Source organism: Anabrus simplex, chromosome 1, assembly GCF_040414725.1.
Source record: "Anabrus simplex isolate iqAnaSimp1 chromosome 1, ASM4041472v1, whole genome shotgun sequence".
NCBI classification, from domain to species: Eukaryota; Metazoa; Arthropoda; class Insecta; order Orthoptera; family Tettigoniidae; genus Anabrus; species Anabrus simplex.
Window position 1 is genome coordinate 555,222,369 of NC_090265.1, and position 19,801 is coordinate 555,242,169.

Below are 19,801 nucleotides of genomic sequence, written 5' to 3' on the forward strand. Positions count from 1 at the left end.
TAGATAATTGAGTGCACTATGTGGAAGCTGTTTTAAAAATTCATATGGAATGGTGTCTGGGCCAGGACTAGATCTGCCGCATTTGTTGAGTTCTGTAACCATTTCTTGTAACTGTAAAGTATCATTATAAGCATAGTTCGGTGTAGGTACAGTTTCACTTAAGTCTATTGGATCTCGAGTTGTTTTCATGCGAAGAAATTCAGGTTCATAATTGTTATCGCTAGAGATTTCTGAAAATGATTTAGCCAGTTGATCAGCTATTTGTTGAGGTTCATTTACAATTGACCCAGCGACTGGATCTCTTAGAGAGGTAATACAGAATTTATTGTATTTGCCACTTATTCTTTGGATTTTATTCCACATAACTTTTTGTGAAGTTTGGCAGGTTAAGGAGGAGATGAATGTTAACCAGGAGGTTTTCTTACTTTATTTTATTTTATTTCGTGCTATTGCTCGGTGTTTTTGAAAATTGATTTTATTTTCAGGCGTAGGATTTCTTTTGTATAGGTAGTAAGCACGGTTTTTATTTTTGATAGCCTCTTTATAGGAGTCATTCCACCAGGGAACCGTTTTCTTGAAGGGTATAGGAGCTGTTTTTGGGATGCTCTGGTCAGCAGATTTAATTATTACTTCAGTGAAGTCTTGAACAATATCATTGATGTGCTTAGAAGGAAATTTATTTGTTGGAGTTAGATCGTTTAAATAGTTATTTACAATCTTTCTAAATGATTGCCAATTTGCCTTATTTAAATTCCATTTACAGAATTGGAGTTTTGATGTGTTGTCTGAAGAACTTTGATCATCATTAATTATGATGGGGAAGTGGTCACTTCCTTGTAGAGTTGAATAAATGGACCAGTTAAATAGTGCAGCTATGTCTGGCGTACATATAGTTAAATCTATGCTACTGTATGTTCCGTGTGCTATATCAAAACGAGTTGGAGCAGTTGAGTTCAATAATACTAGAGTAAATTCATCTAGTATCTTCTCTATTTCTTTCCCCCTTGCATCAGTATTGCGACTACCCCATAAACTGTTGTGGCTATTAAAATCACCCATCAAGATGAAGGGTTTGGGGAGTTGGTGTATTAGGTTTCTTAAATCATCAGCGTGAGATGTACTATTCGTAGGAAAATAAACATTACATACACATATAGCTTGTGGAAGGTATAATAAAACTGTGACTGCTTCTAAATCAGTAGTTAAAGGAACCTCTTGATGGTGTAAATTATTTTTAACATAGGTGGCTACGCCTCCACTTGCATGATTTGGATTAATTCGGTTTTTATAATGTACGTTGAACTGTCTTAAATGGGAAACAAAGTTGTCTCTAAAGTTAGTTTCTTGTAGACAGACAACTGAAGGCTGATGTTTATTTAGTAGAAGTTGTAAATACTCTCGCTGTGATCGAAAACTGTTGAGGTTCCATTGAAGTAATGATATAGTCATAAGAATGACAAACAAGTGTAGAGTGAATTTTATCATTATTATGAGAGGGAAGTAGAGTCATCGCTGGAGTAATCTGGAACTAAACTGTTAATTGCTTCACCTCGGTTTTCACTGCTAGCCTTAGGCAGTTTCTTGACTATTCGAGTACTCCTGTTCTTAATAGATTTTTCAGTGTAGTATGGATATAGTTTTTGAAGGGCTTGGGCTAAACCCTCTAGATCTTGGGTGTAATTGGAAGCTATTGCTGCAATGTCATTAACTCCAATACTGTTTTCAAAAAAGGATTGGAGTTGTAAGTAATTGAGGGGAAAGGACTGAGGGTTGGCTTCTAGAACTTGCTTAATTGGCTTAAGCATATAACTAATAGTTGTGCTTTCTTTTTCTGTCTTTGGTTTCTTGTAAGTTTGTTTTGTCTTGTGTTTCCCTGTCTGTTCACTTGTCTTAGGTTCAGTTGTTAGGGTAGGTTCCTTAAAATCAAGGTCTTTTCTGCCTGTAGTTTCACTGCTAGATAGTGATATTGGTCTCTTTGATCCAGCAAGATGAACATATGAGGGGTTTTGAGGGCATTCCAAATGAGAGGTTAGAGTCGTTTCGCCTGAGGGTAAAGGCCCACAGTTTTGATTTTGAGAACACTGAAGAGATGTAGATGTAGCAGTTGTCTGAACAGTAGTTTGTGAGGGAGTACAGGTAATATTTTCTTGACAGTTTGTTTCAATTTTTTGTGTATCCTCTACTAGTTGGGGAAATTCTGTTAGATTGATCTTGCCACGAGAATGACTGTTTTGATTTAATGAGGAGCCTTCATTTATTATTTCATCATTATCAGGACAGTTTCTAGCTAAGTGCCCCTCAGTTTTACAAAGAAAGCAGGTGGGTGTGTCAGAGGATAAATAAATCCAGTAATTGGTACCCTCATATTCGATTTGGAGTGAGTCTGGAAGTTTGTTAAAGTCTTCATTTTGAATATAAATCTGTCTCCGAAAACTGAGAATGTGAGAAAATCCGGGGATTGTTAAACCTGCTCTAATAGGTGATATCTTTGACATTGGTTTAATGCCGAGTTTGAGAAATTCTTCTTCAATAACAATATTGGGAATCACAGGGCAAACATTGGATAGAATAACTCGTTTGTTTTTAGTTAGGAGAGGTCTTATTTCCAAGGAGACATTATTTATGAGAATCTTAGGATGTTTTGAAATTAATTCTTCAACACACTTTTGACTTGCAAGGAAGATACATATTCTTCCATTAGATATCCTTGAGACAAATCGGATGTTACTAGGGCTAGTGACTTTTCCAAGTGCTAGTATATAATCTCAGATACTAATACCATCGCAAGATTCAATAACAATAGCTTGATCTTTGGTAGGGTAGGATTGCATTGCTGCAGAGTAACTTAACCTTGGGTTGTTAGGAGATTGATTAAGTGTGTTAGGAACAGTAATAGAGGTTGTCATGAGGTTACCTGGTTCACCGGTACGGGTGGGAATTATGCTTTCTTTATTCTGTCCATTCGTGAGGTTACTTGAGACTTGCTGATTTTCATTATTTAGATTCATTGAGTTAGAAAAAACTTGCCGACCTCCATCAACAGAGGCGGCCATTATCGGTTAGCTAACAAGATGAGGTTATAGGTATGAGAGTGATCCTTTAATGAACACTAATCTCCACAACGCAGATTTAAAACCACACTCACTACAAAAGTACTTAGCAGCTTCACTCTGGTGCTTCAGACGGTAAATTTTAGCTTAGAATGACCGATTATTCAATAGTTCCAAGCGACAATATTACACGCGAACATCATGTAAGTCACTGCCATCTTGATCATGTGATTGTATTGATTAGTTGTTGAACAAGTAATTTGTAATTGAGTACAATACTTCTGATTAGTTGTTGAAAAAGTAATTTGTAATTGAGTACAATACTTCTCAGGTAACTGCCATTAGCCCAATTACTTTTCTTTTTGTACTAAAAATTATTCACTTTTGAAAATGTCAAAATAATTTCTACTAAATAATAATAATCATAAGACATGACTGTTTACAGATGCAGTGGGAACCACTAATGGAGCAGGTCTTCGCTAAAAACTTCTCAACGGATGACATTTTCTACGTGGCTGCTCCAGATTACTTGGCTAGCTTACGACATATGCTGACTCGGTTTCAAAAGAGGTAAATGTTTCAATATAATATTTTTTTCCCAAGTTCAGAATGTGATAGATAATACTTTTTGGTAAGGAAGATCTCATTCATTTATTACAACCGTAATATACATGCCTCTTCTTATACCTGTCAGCGCTCAGTCTGCAAGCCTCTGTGAATTAACTAAGTGCCTTCATAATCGTATGTTTTCAGCTAACTCTGTGGCCTCATTTAGTTAAACATCTCTCATTTTTAAATCATAAAAAACTCAGTCTAGCTATCGTCGTCTTGTTTTCCCTCTGTTTCTGTGACCCTCCATCGGCGAGTTCATAATTCGCCTAGGTAACTCATCATCCTCCATTCGTTACACACAAGACCTCACCACTAAATCAAAATAAAATCAAAATCAGATTTCCAGAGCAAGATTATTTACTTGTAAAAATATCAAGAGTCTATAAATAAAATTAATAATAATAATAATAATAATAATAATAATAATAATAATGTAAGCCCGTATAATTTGGACCTGCGTGTAATTGGAACCGATAATATTTTCGGTATTTGCAAGTTTCGTCACCCCCTGTCTGAGGCAAGGTCAGCAAGATAGCCGAAGATAGCTTTCTTCCTAGAAATTGTTTTGCTAATGGACTTAAGATTGAAAGGGGAAGAGAAAAACAACCTAAATGCTGACATTACTTGTAAGCTTATACAGTTACAAGTAAGTGTATTGTGAAGTAGTTATTTCAGCCAAGTAATGATTAAATATCTAGGTAAGTTTTAACATAGTTTCATACATTTATTACATTGCATATTTAGTTTTTGATGAAATCTGTGCATGTCGTGTAATTTAGACTGCCGGAGAGAATGCAATTTGGACCGTTGAAACAATAGTAATAATTACATTTCTTGGCGGTTTTGGTAGTGATTCCAAAATAACGTATTTTATAATTTGAGGCCGGCCCTGCGGTGCAGAGGTAGTGTGCCTGCCTCTTACGCGGTGGCTCCGGGTTCGATTCTCGACCAGGTTAGGGATTTTTACTTGAATCTGAGGGCTGGCTCGAGGTCCACTCAGCCTACGTTATTACAATTGAGGAACTATCTGACGGTGAAATGTCGGCTCCAATCCAGACAGCCAAGAGGATTCGTTGTGCTGACCACTGGTAATCTGCAGGCCTTCGGGCTGAGCAGCTGTCGAGAAACTGTTCACTACAGGCGCAAGAAAAAAATAAAGTACAGTTTGCATTTTATGTGACAAGTATTATGAGACGATATTTCATAATAAAATATATTAAATAACCTGTAAGTATTTCTATTTGAAAATGAAAACCTACAACCTGTTTTCCAGTCTTTGACCGGGTCAGGGATGTAATGAATGAAACATATATAGGCTGTTATTACAATGGGGTCGCCACTCCCAAGGTGATTTATTAATGAGTGATAAATGCTATGAAATGAGAATGGAGTGTGTTGCTGGAATGAAAGATGACAGGGAAAACCGGAGTACCCGGAGAAAAACCTGTCCCGCCTCCGCTTTGTCCAGCACAAATCTCACATGGAGTGACCGGGATTTGAACCACAGTATCCAGCGGTGAGAGGCCGACGCGCTGCCGTCTGAGCCACGGAGAGTTAAGTATTTCTATTTATCAGTCCAAATTTATCGAACCACGTTACACGATAACAAATTTAAAAATGAAACAAGTCCTAAAGATAATATTAAAAATTATTTTTCACCAAATCATTTGGTACATTGTACTAATTATCGTGTATAATATTGGAGGAATGTTCATTACGATGTTTAAAGTTAAGTGGTCCAAATTACACGCACTTCTCTTAAAAATAATAATAATAATAATAATAATAATAATAATAATAATAATAATAATAATAATAATAATAATAATAATAATAATAATAATAAACATTACTGTTTTTGGATGCAGTGGGAACCACTTATGCTTCATCCATCCAGGGCATTCCTCAAACAGTTTTTATCTCCTCATTCCGAGTACCCTCCTGCCATTGTTGCTACCTATTTGTGCAGCTACTTAAGCGCTTAGTTTATTCACAGAGACTTGCATACTGATCGCAGAAAATCATAGCAGTCTAATAATGAATGTGTATGCATGTGTGTAGCCTATGTATGTAAGAGCAGCTGGTAGCTTGTAGGCCTACTCGCTATTTTCATGCAGTACAACCATAAACTAAAATAATGATCATTTTATGGTTTTCGGAGCCGTCGAAGTGCTGAAATCCTGTCCCGCGGGAGTTCCCCTACGTGAGACGAGGCTGACGCATTTGAGCACCTTCAAATATAATCGAAGTGAGCCGGGATCGAACCTGCTAACTTGATCTCAAAAGGTCAGCGCTCTGTCGTCTGAACCACTCAGCCCGGCTCTGTAATAAACTTTGTTTTTCAGAGAAAATGACGATGTAGAATTTTTTTTTAAATGTTTATAATGTAAAGCATTCCGTATCAAGAACATCTATGACAGAATTCACGCCACGGCCAGACCACAGCAGAAGGGTGGCACTATGGGCGTAGAGACAACGTGATAATGTGATAATTGTAAATACTATCTAGATGAATTATCAATAGCCAGTTCAGTTACATGCAGACAATATCGTGCAATATCCTGCTGTTGACTAAGGAGATATGTGACGTCACAGTGTGTTGGTGGAGCACGCCACCCCTTCTATATACCGCAAAGAAATGTTTGGAATATTAAGGATGCAATGCAATAATACAGTTACAGAATTTTGTTTATTGTATCACAGAGACACACAAACTGGAAATGTAAACGTTTACAACCTCAAATATTTTTCTTCCAATATCTGAAATGCCGTATGGCTTTTAGTGCCGGGATATCCCAGGACGGGTTCGGCTCGCCAGGTGCAGGTCTTTTTATTTGACTCCCGTAGGCGACCTGCGCGACGTGATAAGGATGAAATGATGATGAAGACAACACATAAACCCAGCCCCAGTGCCATTGGAATTAACCAATTAAGGTTAAAATCCCCGACCCAGCCGGGAATCGAACCCGGGACCCTCTGAACCGAAGGCTAAGACGCTGACCGTTCAGCCAACGAGTCGGACTTCCAATATCTAATGCAAATCAACAGTAATAATAAAAAGGTTACAACGTGTGGGTGTTTATAAGGTTTTTAATAACGTAAATACCAACAAAAATTTCATGGAAACAAAACGATACTAGAGATTAAAAAGTTATTGAAAACTAATAATAATAAAATAATAAAATAATAATAATAATAATAATAATAATAATAATAATAATAATAATAATAATTGCTTTACGTCCCACTAACTACTTTTACGGTTTTTCGGAGCCATCGAAGTGCCGCAATTTAGTCCCGAAGGAGTTCTTTAACGTGCCAGTAAATCTACCGACACGAGGCTGACGTATTTGAGCACCTTCAAATACCACCGGATTGAGCCAGGATACAACCTGTCAAGTTGGGGTCAGAAGGCCAGGGCCTCAACCGTCTGAGTCACTCATCCCGGCTTATATGGATACAATAATAACAGAAGAATGTAGGAAATGATATGAAAACAAACGAAAATTCATGAACACAAAGAATGGAATGGAACTGGTGGAAGTTAATACGTAATTACTTGCAAAGAGTGTAACATAATAGTTACCAGCAATAGCATATTCACATGAAATTGACAAAATATTACTTAAAATATCCTATTACGAACCAAAGTTCATTCCGTTGGCAATAAATATTTATCGCTCAAATGTTATCTTAAAACTCATTGCGATTTGTACTGCACAGAGCTGCAAATTCTTCCACTTCAATTCAATTCAACCGAAATTCAACGGTTATTCATAAACCATGCTTCAAAGGTATTCAAACAATGCAGAATACAATGGTAGCGTGCTCTGACCTTGCATCATGACATTCCTCGCGTTTGACAAACTGAAAAGAATTGGAGTAGATGATTTGCTCCTGATGATTCTTTCACGGGCAAAGTTCACGAACATTTAAAAAAGTGTATTGTGACTTGCTATCACGGAAAGAGAGAAAATACAGTTTTAAATAATGACAATTATCAACTAATTCGGTGAACAGGTAATATATATATAAGTGCATCCAAACACTTGTCTTCAGGGCACCAGAGGAAAATTTTGTGAATCTCGAACCACAACCACTTTCGGTGGCTATGCTCAGCGTGATTCTTTCTTATATATTTCAAAATACTCAGGGTGGTTCTTCCCATGATATATCTATATTATTTTCAACATTTTTCCCCCAAATATTTCAACATTCACATGGACGCAACTAGTTTTGAATAATCGATTATTGTCGATAAATATTAAGTTTAGTCGTCCTAGTTTAGTATCTCTGTTTTGTTTTTTCGATTATTATAAATGGCTTATTTTCTATATAGGCCTAACAGTTTGTATGTGTTTCATATTCAGCATCTTATTATTAAATGTTAGTTTTGAGGCTAAGTACATTGTTCTATCGCTTATAAGTACCCCCACCGAACACTCACAGTAAAATCCTTAGATTGCACTTTTTAAGTCTTGATACATGTTGGGCTGAAAAGATAGACTCCAAAATGGAATCTAACGTACTTGTTAAAAATACTGTATAATGAGATGATGAAAATGATGACTTCAAAGTGCAACTTTTTAATATTTCAGGAAATGGCCCATTGTATCTTCTATAAAATATGAACATTCCATTGTTTCTTTCAGAGTAATTCATAACGCACTTCTGCTGGTTTATGCCCGAGACATCCTGCATGAACTGGTTAACTACAAAGACACGCCGGACTGGCCCGGATTTTGTACCAGAGTCACCATCAATGTGTTCACCAAGGCTGTGAGCGCGCTCTATGTCCGCCAGTACTCCCAGCAGGATCTGCAGACCCTCCGAAAACAGGTAATAATAATAATAATAATAATAATAATAATAATAATAATAATAATAATAATAATGGCGTTTGGCTTTTGGTGCCGGGAGTGTCCGAGGACATGTTCAGCTCGTCAGGTGCAGGTCTTTAATTTGACGCCCGTAGGCAACCTGCGCGTCGTGATGAGGATGAAATGATGATGAAGACGACACATACACCCAGTCCCCGCGCCGGTGAAATTAACCAATGACGGTTAAAATTCCCGACCCTGCCGGGAATCGAACCCGGAACCCCTGTGACCAAAGGCCAGCACGCTAACCATTTAGCCATGGAACCGGACTCCGAAAACAGGTAAATTAGTTGCTACGCAGATATTCTAACGATGATGTCGTCGAATTATTCCACCTCCATATTAATATTTCGTAGGGCAAAACACTGGGTCCGCAATAAAGGATAAAATGTAATGGTAAAATGGAAGACTAAGAACATAATATGTATATTACTTGACTTAAATAACAGACCTCCTAATCACTGAACTCCCTCTGTGGATCAGTGGTACAGTGTCGGCCTCCGGATCGCAAGAGAGCGGGTTCACATCCGGCAGAGGTTTGAAGGGCTTAATAAAGTCCATCCGACTCTCCATACTGTACGATGCCGGCATGTAAAAGATCTCTGGTAACACATTTGGTGTTTACCAGACAAAATTCTGTAGATAACTTGTTGCATGAAGGAGTTCACCTATACTGCTCCAAAAGATATCGAAGAAACCAAAGACTGATCGAGGACAATCTAGCATCTAGTGTGTGGTCAGTCATCAGAAAAATTAGTGTACTAATAATAATTTGTTTCACTGTACTTTTGTTTCTACTTAAGCAATTACAATAAAATATCGTGTAAGTCGTTGTTTTCGTTGTTATTGTTTTCATTTAGAGGCTAATATCTTCGTATACTTTTATCCAGTGGACTCAATACTTCGATACGATCCAAGTTTTCGAGCGGTTTATAGTTAAAATTAAAAGAAAGAGGTAACGAGAGGAAATGACTGTAATAATCTGCGCTCCCAAAGTTATTCTTCCAATCCAGACAGCGATCTGCTTGACACTGCAGATGTGAAAATATATTTCTTTCTACTATTATTTTATATGAATTTCAAAAAGATCATCCAACCTTACTTATATTATTGAATGGATCATTCTACTTGGTGCGTAGTTTTATTTTTGGCTGATGAACAATGTAAATATTTTTCGATTTAAAATATTCTGTTAAGCACGTAAATGAGCGAGTGATGTGGGTGGATTTGTCAGTTGGAGGAATTAGGACAAGAATTGTCTCAGTGAATTCACCATGTGAGGGTGCAGATGAGAATGAAGTTGACAAGTTTTATGAAGCATTGAGCGACATCGTAGTCAGGGTCAACAGCAAGGATAGGATAGTGCTAATGGGCGATTTCAATGCGAGAGTTGGAAATAGAACTGAAGGATACGAAAGGATGATTGGTAAATATGGGGAAGATATGGAAGCTAATAGGATTGCGAAGCGTTTGCTGGACTTCTGTGCTAGTATGGGTTTAACAGTTACGAATAGACTATTTACCGCTACACATGGGAGGGTAGGAGAACCAGATTCATAATAGACTATATCTTAACAGACTTCGAATTTAGGACATGTGTTAGGAATGTACGGATTTTCCGGGGATTTTTCGATGATGCAGATCGCTATCTAATCTGTAGTGAACTAAGTACTCTAGGCATAGGATAGAGAAAGTGAAATCAGTCTGCAAACGAATAAGGGTAGAAAATATCCAGGACGAGAAACTTAGACAGAAGTACATGATATTATAGGTAAGAAGTTCCGAACAGTGGACAGTAAGCAGGTTCAGGATATAGAAAGTGAACGGGTGGGATACAGGGATCCTGTAGTAGAAACAGCAAGGAAATGCCTAGAAACAACCGCGTATAAATATAGGAAAAAGCGAACATCATGGTGGAATGATGAAGTGAGAGCAGCTTGTAAACGTAAAAAGAAGGCATATCAGAAATGGTCCAAACAAGGGCTGATGCAGACAGGGAATTGTACGTAGATGAAAGAAACAGAGCGAAACAAATAGTTGTTGAATCCAAAAAGAAGTCTTGGGAAGATTTAGGTAATAACCTGGAAAGACTAGATCAACCATCAGGGCAACCTATCTAGACAGTAATAATCTTAGGAAGGGAGGGAAAAAAAGAAATTAATATGTTTTGGGTAATTCAGGTTAACTCATAATAGATCCCAGGGGATTACTGGACAGCTGGAAGGAATATTTTGAAAATCTTCTCAACGTAAAAGGAAGTATTCCTGGTGACATTGTGAACAACCGAGCTCATGGGGAGGAGGAAAGTGATGTTGGTGAAATTACGCTTGGAAGTGGAAGTTGTGGTAAATAAACTCCACTGTCATAAAGCAGCAGGAATAGATGAATTTATATCCGAAATGGTGAACTATATTGGGAAGGCAGAGATGAAATGGTTTCATAGAGTAATAAGATTAGCATGGAGTGTTGGTGAGGTACCTTCAGATTGGACAAAAGCAGTAATTGCACATATCTACAAGCAAGGGAACAGGAAGGATTGCAATAACTATCGAGGTATCTCATTGATCAGTATACCAGCAAAGTATTCACTGGCATCTTGGAAGTGATAGTGCGATCAGTGGTTGAGAGGAAGTTGGATGAAAACCAGTGTGGTTTCGGACCACAGAGGGGCTGTCAGGATCAGATTTTCAGTATGCGCCATGTAACTGAAAAATGCTGCGAGAGTAATAGACAGTAACAGACAGAGAAGGCATATGACAGGGTACCGAGGGAAAAATGTTCGCTATACTGAAGGACTATGGGATTAAGGGCAGATTATTAAAATCAATCAAAGGTATGTTGTTGTTTTTTCTTTTGTTCTTTTTTTGCAAGTTGCTTTACGTCGCACCGACACAGATAGGTCTTATGGCAACGATGGAAAAGAAAAGAGCTAGGAGTGTAAAGGATGCGTCCGTGGCCTTAATTAAGGTACAGCCCCAGCATTTGCTCGGTGTGAAAATGGGAAACCGCGGAAAACCATCTTCAGGGCTGCCTACAGTGGGGTTCGAACCCACTATATCCCGAATACTGGATACTGGCCGCACTTGAGCGACTGCAGCTATCGAGCTTGTTCAAAGGCATTTATTTTGACAATAATTGGACTGCAGTGAGAATTGGTGGTAGAATGAGTTCTTGGTTCAAGGTACTTACAGGGGTTAGACAAGGCTGTAATCTTTCACCTTTGTTGTCCGTAGTTTACATGGATCATCTGCTGAAAGGTATAAGGTGGCAGGGAAGAATTCGCTTAGGTGGAAATGTAGTATGCAGTCTGGCTACGCTGACGACGTGGTCTTAATGGCAGATTGTGCCGAAAGCCTGCAGTCTAATATCTTGGAACTTGAAAGTAGTTGCTATGAGTATGGTATAAAAGTTAGTCTTTCGAAGACTAAATTTGATGTCAATAGATAAGAAATCCAAGAGAATTAAAGTATTTAGAATGTGTGTTCTCTCAGGATGGTAGTATAGTAAGTGAGATCGATTCAAGGTGCAGTAAAGCTAACGCAATGAGCTCGCAGTTGCGATCAACAGTATTCTGTAAGGAGGAGATCAGCTCCAGGATGAAATTGCCTTTACATCGGTCTGTTTTCAGACCAACTTTGCTTTACGGGAGTGAAAGCTGGGTGGACTCAGGATATCTTATTCATAAGCTGGAAGTAACAGACATTAAAGTAGCGAGAATGATTGCTGGTACAAACAGGTGTGAACAATGACATGACGGTACTCGGAATGAGGAGATAAATGCTAAGTACGCATTAACCGGCTTCGGTGGTGGGGTCATGTGAGGCGAATGGACGAGGATAGTTTACCTAGGAGAATAACGGACTCTGTTGTGGAGGGTAAGAGAAGTAGAAGGAGAACAAGACGACGATAGTTAGACTCAGTTTCTAACGATTTGAAGGTAAGAGGTAGACCTATAGAACTAAACGAGGCTACCGTACTAGTTATAAACGGAGGATTGTGGTGGCGTTTAGTAAATTCACAGAAGCTTGCATACTGAACGCTGAAAGGCATAACGGTCTATAATAATAAAAAAATTAAATTTCGTGTGGCTATTTCTAGGCGAGTGCAGCCCTTGTAAGGCAGACCCTCCGATGAGGGTGGGCGGCATCTGCCATGAGTAGGTAACTGCGTGTTATTGTGGTGGAGGATAGTGTTATGTGTGGTTTGTGAGTTGCAAGGATGTTGGGGTCAGCACAAATACCCAGCCCCCGAGCCACTGGAATTAACCAATGAAGGTTAAAATCCCCGACCCCACCTGGAATCGAACCCGGGACCCTCTGAACCGCCAATACGCCAACGAGTCGGACACGGTCTATTATGATGTTTGTATGTATTTAAAAACACAGCAGAATTCTTTTGTACTAATATAAGTTGATAATGTACTAACGAAATGCCATCTCACGGAGGTCATGAACAACCTCGGAGGAGTGGAAGGCAAATCCTTCCAATATCCTCAGCCATGGGATCAAGTAGAATAGTGCAGTAGTTTGATCTAAGCCCAGCCACCTTTGTTTCAGAAATTGACGTACGGATAGTAGGCCTACTCATTTCTGGTGGAGCCTGAATGAATCCCAGAGCCACGTGCCTCTCAAGAAATGGAAGTTCATTTCTAAATTTATCAGCTTCCGAATAGGGAATTGAACTGACGTTCTTCAGGATCAATCGCATGCGTCTTTACTGCTTCAGCCATCCTTACCGAAATGAATACCAAAATGTAGTTCTTGCGTGTAACAAAATACAAATACGAAGGTTTGAGGAATAAACTTGCCATGGACTATGTAAACTCCCTGTTCGAGACAATGGTCAAATGCTACAAAGATGTGGAGGAAACAGATAAGTAATTGATTTTTCCGATTTTTCTGTTATATTCTTGACATTCTGGGTAATCGTATGTAATCGTATATTTATCAAACTCGTTATATTGATATACTGCAATGTACGCAATCAATACAGACAGACTCTTTGTCTTTGAAACAAATATTGTCAACTTGTGGCATCACTTCATGTTACAACTTTGTAGTAATGTAGTAAGAGATTTTATAGAGAGAAACGATAATTTGTGTGAGAGAAGAAATCTGTCTCCCTATCATACGAAGTTACCAGATCAGAAGTAATAAAATATTCTGCTCCACTCCTTAGTTCTGACGGCGCCAAATCTACACTCTTTTATGGAAGCATTCGATTTCATTCCGAATTACAATGCAGGAGTTAGGTCTACAAAGTATAGACTTACATTGTCAATAGTTGTTTTTTGTTATTCTTATACCGTATAGTTTGTGGTGGTGGGGTGATAGAAGTAGCTACTGATGTTATTTCTGCTGCTGATGTTTCTGCTATTGCTTTTCATTTTGCTGACTCTATAGTGGTGTTGTTGAGTATGATGATTATTTTGTGATTGGATACGAATTATCCGGCTTCTTGGAATATCGAACGAGTTGGCCGTGCGGTTAGATCGCATAGCTATGAGCTTGCATTCGGGAGATGAAATTCGAACCCACTATCAGTTTTATTAAAATAGTTGTATTTATTTATTTATTTATTTATTTATTTATTTATTTATTTATTTATTGTGTGCAATAGTACTCGAATACTATATATGGGACTGCGTAATATAGAAAAGAGAACTTCTATTAAAGAATACGTGGACCTGGAGCGGACCGGCTTCGACTAAAAAGCCCTGAAGATGGCTTACCGTGGTTCCCCATTTTCACATCAGGAAAATGCTGGGGCTGTACCTTAATTAAGACCACGGCCGCTTCCTTCCCATTCCTAGGCCTTTCCTATCCCATCGTCGCCATAAGACCTATCTGTGTCGGTGCGACGTAAAGCAAATAGCAACAAACAAGTTAACTTTTCGAGCATGTTAATAAACAAAATTTCTTTAACTTTTGTGAATGAATTTTGTCATTAACATTTCGTGTTTTCGTTAACATTTCGGTTTGCGCATGCGCAAGGACGCAGTTAGAGCATGCACATTCGTAGCACGGAATAGGATGATTTCTTATTTTTTCTAAAAATTGACTATCAAATCGCAAGCGAAAGTTCTATACAGGACCTTTAATTCTGTATGATATTCTTTTATCTGTGTTCTAATGTAGTTTCATTTCCAGCTTCGCTCCTCGCTGAATAATCTAACCTCCCATAATCGCTTCTATATCATCAAAATAATACTATCCTAACTAGGTAGGTTAAATGAAGATTTTCTTTATTTCATACCTTTACCAATTCCATGATATTGTTGTATAAACTTCAAACACCTCAGACACAATAAATGAAATTTGTTTTGATATTCTACACAAATAGATATATAAGTGAAATGTCACCAGTTGCTAGGAACCTTAAAGCTATAGCCTATCTTTAAAAAAATATAGTCTGTCATTAGTGGAGCCGGCTTTCCGATAACTTGCATCATTACTTGCAATTTCAGACCCAATTGCTGTCAACAAGAACTGAAAGTCATGTGGGGGCATTCTCAAGAGAATTTTGAAAGCCTGCTGCATCATGAATTACAAGTTCTGACATAAGTGTTTACTTTCCAAACTTAATTCTACTCGCCTTTCCAGTCTTTTTCTTTGTCACACTTCGCGTATGCGCTTCTCTACAATTATTGTACTCACTAAAATAATGAAAGCTGCAGCTGTAAGTATTTTCTTCTTCCTGACCCTATCAATTGTAACCTCATAAACAGCTATTTTGGTGTGGACACAGTGTTGAAGAAGTTCGTTAACAAAAGTTTATTAACATGTGGAGAAATGTTTTCCTTGACATTGTTCATTAACTTTGGTGTGGACTAATCATAATCATAATCATAACACATCGAAGGTTTTCGGCGACGGAAGGATGGAAAAGGGCTAGAATTTGGAAGATAGCGTCCATGGCCTTTATTAAGGTACAGCCAAAACATTTGCATGGTGTGAAATAGGATACCACAGAAAACCATTTTCAGGCCTTCCGACAGTGGGATTCGAACCACTACCTCCCGAATTCAAGTTCACAGCTGCGCGACCCTAACCGCACGGCCAACTCGCTCGGTATTAAAACTCGATGCAGCCCTTGCAAGGCTAACCCTCTGAGGAGGGTAAGTGGTAGGAATCTTTGAAACAAGGCCAAGACACTGACCACTCGGCCATAGAACAGGATGCATCCATTACGTAACTGTGGCCGTCTTCCTATTGCCTTGGTTTGTGACTAGCGCATGTAGCACACAATTCTTCGTCACCGTTGATCGTGTCATTGTGTTCCCGAGGTCTACGTATTCTACGCATCTGTGGTCGATCGGATAGCTTCTTCCTACAGTTGCGACTTCAACAGCTAGAAGTGTATTTATTTGAGACTTTGAATTTCATTTTAGAACTACACAGACCAGACCCGTATGAACAAAAGAGTCTTCAGGGAGATGACAGTGATCAAGATGATGATATCAACTCATAAAAATAAAAACTATCATTCGCCAATATGTAATATCAATGATCATGAAAGAAAGTTGGAATAAGTGAGGAAAAAAGAGGGAATCACTAATTCCTCAAAGCAAAAGATGCAAATTCTTGAATGTAATACTACATAACAATGTAGCTATAAATAATTGTCCTCTGCTGCCTCCTACGACACACCCTTTTACGGAATCCTTCAGAGTAGAACATTTCAGCGAAAAGTAAAAGAACTGAGGACTGGAGAAGTGTTTCCATATCCTTTGCGCACCACATAAGTCTTAATTTGTTATTAATTCTCTTCATGCATTTACCGTAATTGATCAGGAAATATTATTCGGGACAAGTCCTCGCACATTTGGGTAACCTTTCTATTAGTTTCGTTATTGCTGTTATAATACGCTTCCAGCCGCTTTAATGTCTCCAGGGAACCATTCAACAGGGATAGTTTCCCGTATATTTTTCATTACTTTGACAGTATCACTACGGCATTTCATCCGAACTTACTTCCCACCCTCAATATTATCTGACGACGACTGATCATGTTAATACTTCACCTGTTCTTGTTTCCTCCTTAACACTTCTATTCCCATCAGAAATTTGGGAGGAACCACTTTAAAGCGGGTACCAATATTTTTTGTACTGAAGTAATCGGGCTCTAAAGTGTCTGTGCGGTGAACTCTTCTAAACTGAAGTACACGAACACAACCTAAATAGTCGGTTTTGAAGACTTTTTATACTCTGACAATACGTATATCAAGTTTCGTCTTTCATTTATTGGAGCAGTCACATCTTCCGGATCAGTCTTCTCTCTGTCTACTACGCCTTCCCTCTGCTAATTCACGAGTACATTAGCGCCCGTTGAGTAGCTGACCCACGCTAGACGTAACAGAATAAATCAACCTTACAGATAATCGATCAGGCTCTAGCAGGGGTCAAATGTAATCACCAAACTGCCAGCTAGTCATCTAAGGTTTCATCAATTGTAGAGTGGCTCACCACCTTCTGATTTCTCTGATATCTTAAGCCGTCATCCATCACAGAAAGCATAGCCCACTTTCAACAGTAATTTTCGTTTAACAAGTTTCATTAAAAGAGCACAGTCTTCTGGAGGAATTTCAATGAAGTTTATACGTCTGAACAGAAAGAAAATGGACCTAAGTTATATATAGCCTAAATTACAAATGGCATCTAGCAAGTAGTTTAACTTTCAGTTACACTTTTCTCTACTGCTCTATTGATAATGCTTATATTTAACATCCTTTTAACTGCTAATAAACATCCCATGGTTCTTCCATAGAGGCTCCATATTAAACAAGTGTACATATTTTATGTCCCGCTTTGCATGAAACTAGTCAAAAATTACGTGAAATTAACATTTTAATTACGCAACGATTTCAGAAATTGACACCGTTATTAAAGTATGACATTTAGTAATTGACCTGTTTGTTGATGAATAAATAGTAACGAAGACGCTACTACAGAGACTGTTTAAATTCACTTTTCTCCACTGTGCTTTTCTAGTAGTTTAGCAGGTGTCTGTTTTCAGCAGCGTCGTCGTCGTTGTTGATGATTATGATCGGCAACAGTTGCGCTCCTGTTTCGTGTAAGAGACTTAAAGTACCGAGCTCGATAGCTGCAGTCGCTTAAGTGCGGCCACTATCCAGTATTCGGGAGATAATAGGTTCGAACCCCACTATCGGCATGAAGATAGTTTTCCGTGGTTTCCCATTTTCACACCAGGCGAATGCTGGGTCTTACCTTAATTAAGGCCACGGCCGCTTCCTTCCCACTCCTAGCCCTTTCCTGTCTCATCGTCGCCATAAGACCTATCTGTGTCGGTGCGACGTAAAGCAACTAGCAAAAAAAAAAGAGAGAGAGAGAGACTTAAAGTTGAAATTAACTGCTCTGAGAACTTACGCTAGGTGAAGCCTGTCTGATTTAGCGTGTGGCTGAGGTACGAGCATAGTTAAAAGAAAAAACAAAGCCATCACCGTACAAGCGGAGGAGTGAAAAGTAAAAGTTTTCACTGTCCGTTACCTGGGTACTTAGGGCTACGTGCCTCTCCAGAAGTCAAATTCTGGATTTTAAGGGAATTTTTGTTCAAATTTTCAAAAACATGTTTATTAACATTATTTATTCCCTGAAGCCTCCCCTTTAAAATGGTATACTGAACATTGCTCTATCACAATTCTAACTATGTTAAATTTAGATATTTCTCAGAAGTGGTGTGGCATCATTTTGTTCGTCATCTGTCATGGATGGAGAGCCTCCGTGGCTCAGACGGCAGCGCGTCGGCCTCTCACCGCTGGGTACCGTGGTTCAAATCCCGGTCGCTCCATGTGAGATTTGTGCTCGACAAAGCGGAGGCGGGACAGGTTTTTCTCCGGGTACTCCGGTTTTCCCTATCATCTTTCATTCCAGCAACACTCTCCATTCTTATTTCATAGAATCTATCATTCATTAATAAATCACTTTGTGAGTGGCGACCCCATCGTACTAACAGCCTATATCTGCTTCATTCATTACATCCCTGATCCGGTCAATGACTGGAAAACAGGTTGTAGGTTTTTATTTTTATTTTCTGTCATGGATGGCTATCTTTCAAAATTGTATGTATGTTGACAATGCGTATGGCTTTTTGAATAATCCTCCACTAGCCCTTGGCATTTTAACTACAAGCTGAACAATGATACTTTTTAAAACACAACTTAGCCTACATGTGATGCATGTACACAACCAGTAAGTTCAAGGAATAAGTGGAGACAAACGAACATCAAATGCATGCTGGCCAACAGGGAAAATCAAAGACTTCCTAGGCCTTGCCACTGCCTTCGTGATGTCCAGGCCGTACTGTAACGAGCGCGGGAAAGCGATCAGCTGATCGTTAGGGGGGAAGTTTAGCATATGAGTTAGTAGAGTTAAACATAGATTTTCGCAGTTTTATTGAAATTTTTAACGATGGCCGCATGTTCACTCAGATATATGTGAGAATAAGTCGTCATCGACTGCATTATTAAGTGGAAAATCGTTAATTAGTGAAGAAAACTTAGTGTGAGCGTGTATTTATGTGAAGCTATAGGTTAACAAGATCGTTCTTCAGTGTTTTGATTTTGTAGTTTATTTGTGTAAAGTTATATTTATAGTGTAAAATTAATTGAGTTAGTGCATTCTGTGTTTTATTATTAACCTCGAATTGTATATACTTGAATTAAGATGATCAGTGAGGGAAATCACCATGCCTAAGAGTTGCTGTGTGCCTGGTTGCAAAGCCAATTATAAACAAGGAGAGTACATTCCGGTATTTATGTTTCCTTCTGATGAAGAACGAGTTAAGTTATGGAAGAAGGCTATTCCCAGGGAGAATTTAATAGTTAATCACAACACAGTTGTGTGTATCAAGCACTTTTCTGAAAATCACATCCCGAGAGGAATAAGTGTGTCTCGTCCAGATGGTGAGTTAAATTTTTTTTATTATGTCATAAACATGGGTAACATTAGGTAGGCCCTATATTTTTATGTAATCAGACCTACGGCTTATCTGAATTAGGTGTATTTGAAAATGCAAGTCTTATTTATGAGTATCACCGAGCACGATAGCTGCAGTCGCTAAAGTGCGGCCATATCCAGTGTTCGGAGACAGTAGGTTCGAACCCCACTGTCGGCAGCCCTGAAGATGTTTTTCCGTGGTTTCTCATTTTCACGCCAGGAAAATGCTGGGGCTGTACCTTAATTAAGGCCACGGCCGCTTCCTTCCCATTCCTAGACCTTTCCTGTCCCATCGTCGCCGTAA

The 19,801-nt window shown here is 38.6% G+C and overlaps 1 protein-coding gene across 1 annotated transcript in view; it reads left to right on the forward strand.

The window, feature by feature from the left end:
- The window catches only part of LOC136877288 (neprilysin-1-like), a 375,489-nt gene that overhangs the window by 302,486 nt on the left and 53,202 nt on the right, over window positions 1-19,801 (forward strand). Inside the window, exons 9-10 of the mRNA XM_068228470.1 lie at window positions 3,496-3,620; window positions 8,315-8,501. Of these exons, the coding sequence (XP_068084571.1) occupies window positions 3,496-3,620; window positions 8,315-8,501 (312 nt within the window). The remainder of the gene's footprint in view (window positions 1-3,495; window positions 3,621-8,314; window positions 8,502-19,801) is intronic.